The 6,920-nt window shown below is 47.2% G+C and overlaps 1 protein-coding gene across 4 annotated transcripts in view; it reads right to left on the bottom strand.

Moving 5' to 3' along the window:
* The window catches only part of USP48 (ubiquitin specific peptidase 48), a 67,682-nt gene extending 62,488 nt beyond the window's left edge, over window positions 1–5,194 (bottom strand). For 3 of the 4 annotated variants that reach the window (XM_060015715.1, XM_060015708.1, XM_060015701.1), the window contains exon 1: window positions 4,834–5,194. In XM_060015715.1, coding sequence (XP_059871698.1) covers window positions 4,834–4,967 — 134 coding nt within the window. In that variant the 5' untranslated portion in view covers window positions 4,968–5,194. The remainder of the gene's footprint in view (window positions 1–4,833) is intronic. The other variant, XM_060015713.1, reaches the window with a different exon arrangement.
* Between the last annotated feature and the right edge of the window lie 1,726 nt (window positions 5,195–6,920).

Raw genomic sequence — 6,920 nt, forward strand, 5'->3', positions numbered from 1 at the left:
TAGGGCCATGGATATAAGAACACCAAGTGGCTACAGCAGTAGGCAGGGGGCAAGTTCCCCAAATGTTTGGTATGACATGTTAAGCAGCTGTGACGTTATTCGCTGTGATTTTAGGCCAACAAACGCTTTCGCAGCAATGTAAATGATGGACCGAGGCTGAACAAAGCCTAAGACATAACAATTTTCCTAGTCTAAACCAATTTAGTGGCAATGCAAGCAATGGAAGAAAGCTGAATTCCAGCATATCGATGCAATGGAATAGGACTTGGGAGCTGATTAGATGGTGTGGGCAAGAAGGAAAAGGAGACATCTGCAATGATATCCAAAACTGTACAGAAAGGAAACAATTTTTCACAAATCAAAAACTGCAAAGTGGGAAAAAAAAAACAGTAGGCTAAGTATCTAGGGGTGCAAAGTTCCTTCTACACTGACCATAGGTAAGAGTGGTAGTTTTAGCTCTGTTTTGACAGATCTCCAAGGATCTGTCATTTAGGAGTATGTTTTCCAGCACAATGGACAGAAATTTAGTCAATGATTTCATAGATGCTATGCAGTACAAAGAAATTTTATTATTTGAATGGGAGAGGAGGGTGGAGATATTACTCCCTCTGCGTGGTCATTTAAAGAGTTATTGCTTTGTTTTTCTCCCTCAACACCTTTTAGTTTCTTGGCTCTTAGGACATCATTTCACACAGCCCAAGTAGAAATCAATGAAGGATAACAAGCCAACTCTCCTGCTTCCAGGGAAGACCCCTGACTACACTAAGGCTTTGCCTAATGCAGCACCAGATTTCTAAAAAGTGATTTGTGTGTGCACACAGAAAGAGAGAGAGAAAGGGAGAAGGAAAGAGAGGGAGGGAGGGGGAGAGAGAATAGGTTAACCAATGATTACTGAAATGGTTCCAATAATAACCATTTACTGTCCGAATTTTCCTCAAAAACTTCAACTTGTTTCTGTAACTCCAAATGTCACCACTCTATCAGAATGACAGTTGGTTAGGTTAGGTCCATTAACTGAGTTCAGGAACTCCCTTCCAAACTAGTCCCCTCTAATTAAGAACATCCTTGTCCCTCTACCATTTTATTTCATAATCACAAACGGGTCTCTAACCAGATGTCAACAAATAAGGAATTCAGAAGGCTCCCCATCCTTTGACCGGGGGGGGGGGGGGGGGGAGGGGGGGAGGGGGGGAGGGGGGGCGGGCGACAGCAGGTCATTGCCTAACTTTAACCCCTTTCCAAAACTTTGGTGACTGACTCAACATTCCCAGGCTCTTTGTGCTCTGTGCCGGTTCAAAGAAGGCAAAACCGGACTTCCCTGGTGGCGTAGTGGTTAAGAATCTGCCCGCCAATGCAGGGGACACGGCGTGGTGCAGTGGTTAAGAATCTGCCTGGCCATGCAGGGGACACAGGTTCAAGCCCTGGTGCAGGAAGACTCCACGTGCCGTGGAGCAACTATGCCTGTGCGCCACAACTACTGAGCCTGCGTGTCACAACTACTGAAGCCCGCGTGCCTAGTGCCCATGCTCTGCAACGAGAAACCACCACAACGAGAAACACTGCAACGAAGAGCAGCCCCTGCTCTCAGCAACTAAAGAAAGCCCCTCAGGCTTCCCTGGTGGTGCAGTGGTTGGGAGTCCGCCTGCCAATGCAGGGGACACGGGTTCGTGCCCCGGTCCGGGAGCATCCCACATGCCGCGGAGCTGCTGGGCCCGTGGGCCATGGCCGCTGGGCCTGCGCGTCCGGAGCCTGTGCTCCGCGACGGGAGAGGCCACAGCAGTGAGAGGCCCGCGTAACGCAAAAAAAAAAAAAAGAAAAGAAAAAGCCCCTGCAGCAATGAAGACCCAACGCAGTCAAAAAATAAATAAAATAAGAAAAGCATTTTTTAAAAAAAGGGAAAAGAGAACCCACAGAATGAGAAAATATTTGCAAATACATGGGACTTATATCCAGAATATATAAAGAACTCTTAGAACTCAGTAATAAAGATAATCCAATTTTAAAATGGGCAAAGGATGTGAAAAGACCTCTCTCCAAAGATCTACAAATGGCCAATAAGCACATGAAAAGATGCTCAACCTTATTAGTCATCAGGAAAATGCAAAGCAAAACCACAATGAGATAGCACTTCACACCCACTAGGATGGCTATAAGACAAAAACAGTGTAAGGATGAGAAGAAAATGGAATCTTCATATATTGTCTGTGAGTATGTAAAATAGTGCAGCCACTCTGGAAAACAATTTGTCAGTTCCTCAAAATGTTAAACATAGTGATCCTATGACCCAGCAATTCCACTCCTAGGTATATATCCCAAAGAACTGAAAATAGGTGTTCAAACAAAAACTTGTACACAAATGTTCACAGCAACACTATTCACAACAGCCAGAAAGCGGAAATAACCAAAATATCCATCAACTTAACTATGCTGTGAGATGATGGATGTGTTAATTGCCCTGATCTTGGTAATCATTCCACAAGGTCCATCAAATTACCATGCTGTACACTTTAAATATATAGTTATATTTGTCAATTATTCCTCAATAAAGTTGGGGGGGAAAATTTAAATCCATCAACTGATGAATAGATAAAATGTGGTATATCCAACAATGGAATATTATTCAACCATAAAAAGAAATAAAATACTGATACATACTATAACATGTATGACCCTTGAAAATATTATGCTAAGTGAACGCCAGACCAAAAAAAGGCCACGTATTGTATGATTCCACGTATATAAAATATCCAGAATAAAGAAATCTACAGACAAAAAGATTAGTGGTTGCCACGGGGTGGGGGAGGGGGAAATGGGAAATGACTGGAGTTTAATGGATATGGAGTTTCCCTTTAGGGTGATGGAAGAAGTTCCGGAACTAAACAATGGTGATGTTTGTACAATATCGTAAAGGTACTTAATGCCATGTTAATTGTGTACTTTAAAAATAGTGGGACTTCCCTGGTGGCACGGGGTTAAGAATCCTCCCGCCAATGCAGGGGACACGGGTTCGAGCCCTGGTCCGGGAAGATCCCACATGCCACAGAGCAACTAAGCCCGTGCGCCACAACTACCGAGCCTGCGGTCTAGAGCCCACGAGTCACAACTACTGAGCCCACACACCACACTACTGAAGCCCGCGTGCCTTGAGCCCGTGCTCCGCAACAAGAGAAGCCACCGCAATGAGCAGTCCCTGCCCGCCACAACTAGAGAAAGCCTGTGAGTAGCAACGAAGACCCAACGCAGCCAAAAATAAATATTTTTTTTTAAAAATGGTAAAGTTCGTTGTGCGTTTTACATGACTTTTACAAAACGATTTTTAATGAAATGAAATACTGACAAATACTACAACATGGATGATCCTTGAAAACATTATGGTGTCAAAGAAGCCAGTCATAAAAGTCCACATACTGTATGATTCCATTTACATGAAATGGCCATATGAATAGGCAAATTTAGAGGCAGAAAGTATATCAGTAGTTACTTCGAACTGGGGGGGCGGGGAGTGGGGTTTACAGGGAGGATTGAGTGCCAGGCTAACGGGTACAGAGCTTCTTTTAGGGGGGTCGGATTGTGCTGAGGGCTGAACAACCCTGTGACTATACAAATAAAAAATACTGGGTTGTACATTTTAAATGGGTGAATCATATAATGTGTGCATTATATCTCAAAGCTATTTATGAAAAAAACTGCTTGGATATAAACCTTGCAATTGCAGCTTAAAACTCACATCCGTGACATTCCCCTTATAGTGATCTCAGCTAATTTCTACTCCTTTACTTCCATTAAAATCATAACTATTACAATGAAAGAGTTTATATTTTTTGGTTGCTCTGGAACCTAATATGTGGAGAAACTGACTGAAGCTTATCTATTACACACGGCCACGTCATTCCAGTACTGACTGTTGCTCTCCTCATGAGCCAGACTCCCAGAGCTTGGAATTATTCGTCTGCTTTATGGAAGCTCTCTAACTTGTTTCACTTCCCATACCAGACCTAAAGCTCCAAATCTGAGACCTTGACTTCCATTCCTTCCGGATCCCACCGTGGAAATGTAAAAACTCCAGAAAGTCTTTACTAAATGCTTGATGAAAGGCTACTGAGCATGCCCGGCTTGGCCAAGTCAATTCAACAACATTCCGGACACAAACTATAGTTCCCGCGTTAAAAGGTGGAAAAACAGCTAAGGATTCGATCTAAAAGGAAAGACAAGGTTCACGGGCTAAGTAGAAGTGAAGGACAGCACTTACACAGCTCAAACTTTGTACTCGGTAGAGTGGTGTTCAGTCAGAGCGACCCCCCCACCCCCAAAAAAAGGCTAAAAAATACTAGATTACCGAGAGAGGGGAAGGTCAACTGGGGATGAAGGGTACCGATGACGCAGACTAACCGTACGTTTTCCTAAAGCCGCCCTACCCAAAAATATGATCACGCCTTCAGCGTCAACACAAATACGAGATATACAGTGATGAAGCTCACTTCGCAGAAGTTCCCATTTTACAAACCAAAAAACCGAGCAGTGGCCAGGATATACCAACCACCAACGTTTCCTAAGGTCTTAGCTCCTGCCTTCAACCATCTCCACCGCCATCTTCTAATAAAAACCCAAAACCTTTTCTGAAGGGCTTTCAGCAGCATCACCTCCGTGCAGAGCCCGGAAAGGCTGCCTTTCTCCCAGGTCGCCCAGAAGGCGGAAAGGAGGAAACCTCCACCTTGTTCTCTCCACGCCCGCTAGATGCACGGAAAGGGCCGCCGTCTTCCTTCCCCCAGCCCGGGGCCTGGTTTTCCAAGGTCCGACGCGAGGGGGGCGCGAGGCCCGGTGCGCGGGCCTCACCTGCACACGCCGCGGATGCAGGGCTCCAGCCAGATGCGGTAGGCGGTCTCGATGTGCTCCTGCGACACCTCCTCGGGCCGCACCGTCTCCGCCCAGCGCCAGGCCGCCTTCTCCAGCTGCAGCCGCGGGGCCATGGCCTTGGCCCGAGGAGTGCCTCCTGAGCCCGGCCGCCCAGGCTGCCGCAGCCGCCTCCACCACCGCCCAAATGGGCTCCGCCACCTGCCAGCGATGAGGACCAGGCGCTCCCTCAGCCAGCTGGCCAGTCAATCACCTGCGCGCGCCTCTGCCCGGGCGCCCGCCCGCGCGCCCGCACCCGACCCGCACGACCGGCCGCAAAGCGCCTCCGCGGACACCCGACACCCCCCGCACCCGCAGACGTTGTAGGTGTACTCCCCGCCGCGGTGGGCGCATGCGCGTTCCCAGCAGTCTTTGCGCCTCTTGCCCGACGGGCGGAGGAAGGGGAAGCCGCTAGTCGAGACCCTTGCCACGTCCTCACCGGCGCTGCAGGGGAAGCGACGTCTCAGCTCCTGTCCAGGATAGCGTTCTGCGCACCACTAATCTTGCAAGCGGGAACCTGCAGAGCTAAAGTCTGCCTGTTCTTGCCCTCTGGTACTTCCCCTTTAACCGTGAAGGATCACGCGAGAGGGTACTCAACGCACACCATAGGTCCGCTGGATTGTGGGGTGGGACCTGAAACCTGGGTCACCAAAGAAACCAGGGTCGGCTCTCTGGAAGGGTTAACTCGAGCCTGGACCGGTTCTGACTCCTTTCCTGAGCACTCCTGACGTCACGTGATATTCTGGCCTTTTCCTGAGCTAGAACTGGACTACGTGTCCCGGTATGCGTTGCGTGCTGTCACTCACTGGATGCCAGGCATGCTGCGATTTGTAGTCTTCGCAGTAGTGGGTTTGCTGTGTCTTGGCTTGTGCTGGGGTGCAAGCGGGTCCCTGGGCGGGGTTTGTCTGCCCTGGAAGGTCATCCTTGCAGGTGGTGGACCCTCCTCACTGCTGTTATCTCCATATGCTGATTTCTTCTTTAATGATGGTCCTGTTTAGCTGCAAGGTTTGAAAACATTTCCTTTTTTCAATCTCTGCTTCTGGATATAAAGAGTAGCCTTATCAGAGTGTTTTGCGAACTGTAAAGGGTACTGCTTGAGTGAGGATTTTGAAAACTTTGCATTTTAATGAGAGCCCTATGGCGGTCTAAGCACTAACTTCTGACACAATACTCCATAGCTTGCCAGCTGGGTAACCTTGGACTGGATGCATTTTTTTTTTTTTTTTTTTTTTTTTTTTTTTTGCTGCACTGCACAGCTTGTGGGATTTTAGTTTCCCCTGACCAGGGATAGAACCTGAGCCCTCGGTAGTGACAGCGTGGAATCCTCACCACTGGACCACCAGGGAATTACCCAGACTGGATGCTTTATGTGTGCAATTGTTTAGACAAACGTTCACTGAAGGAACGATGAAAATAAGACATGGTCCTTGCACTTATGCAAGAGGGGGTGAGGGGAGAATAGTAGAAACTTAAAGTAAGGTCCCCTTCCCTTCCTTGGAAGGTTTGGAGTACTTGGGGAGAGTCTTCCCAGGAGGGATAACTCCTAAATCCACCCTTAATAGATGAGCAGAACTTAGCCAGGTTAGAAGAAAAGTACCATTCTAGAAAAAGGGAACTACAAGGAACAAAAACACAGAAGAGAGAAACTTCTTGGTATGAGGTCACAAACTCTCAGAAGGGGAGGTGAGACTTTGAGAGGCTGGCCAAGACTTTGCTTTATCTGAGGGACTCATTGAAATGTTTAAAGCTGGTGAGTTATATAAGGGGGATTTTCATTTTGTATAACTTCCTCAGTCTAGGTCAAGGACAGAGACAGAGAAACCTTGTAAGACTACAGAAGTAATACAAGCCAGAGATAATGAAGGCCAGAATGGGGCAGTGTAATAGGTATGGAATGAGGAGGCAAACTTGAAAGATATTTAGGACATGGAATTGCTAAACTTGATAAGTTGGTCTAAGCAAAGTCTGTTTACCTTTCTGTTATTTGACCTTCAGGTGTAGGTCATAGCCCTTTCCTAGGTGCTTACAGC

This window comes from Delphinus delphis, chromosome 1 (assembly GCF_949987515.2).
Source record: "Delphinus delphis chromosome 1, mDelDel1.2, whole genome shotgun sequence".
Taxonomy (NCBI): domain Eukaryota; kingdom Metazoa; phylum Chordata; class Mammalia; order Artiodactyla; family Delphinidae; genus Delphinus; species Delphinus delphis.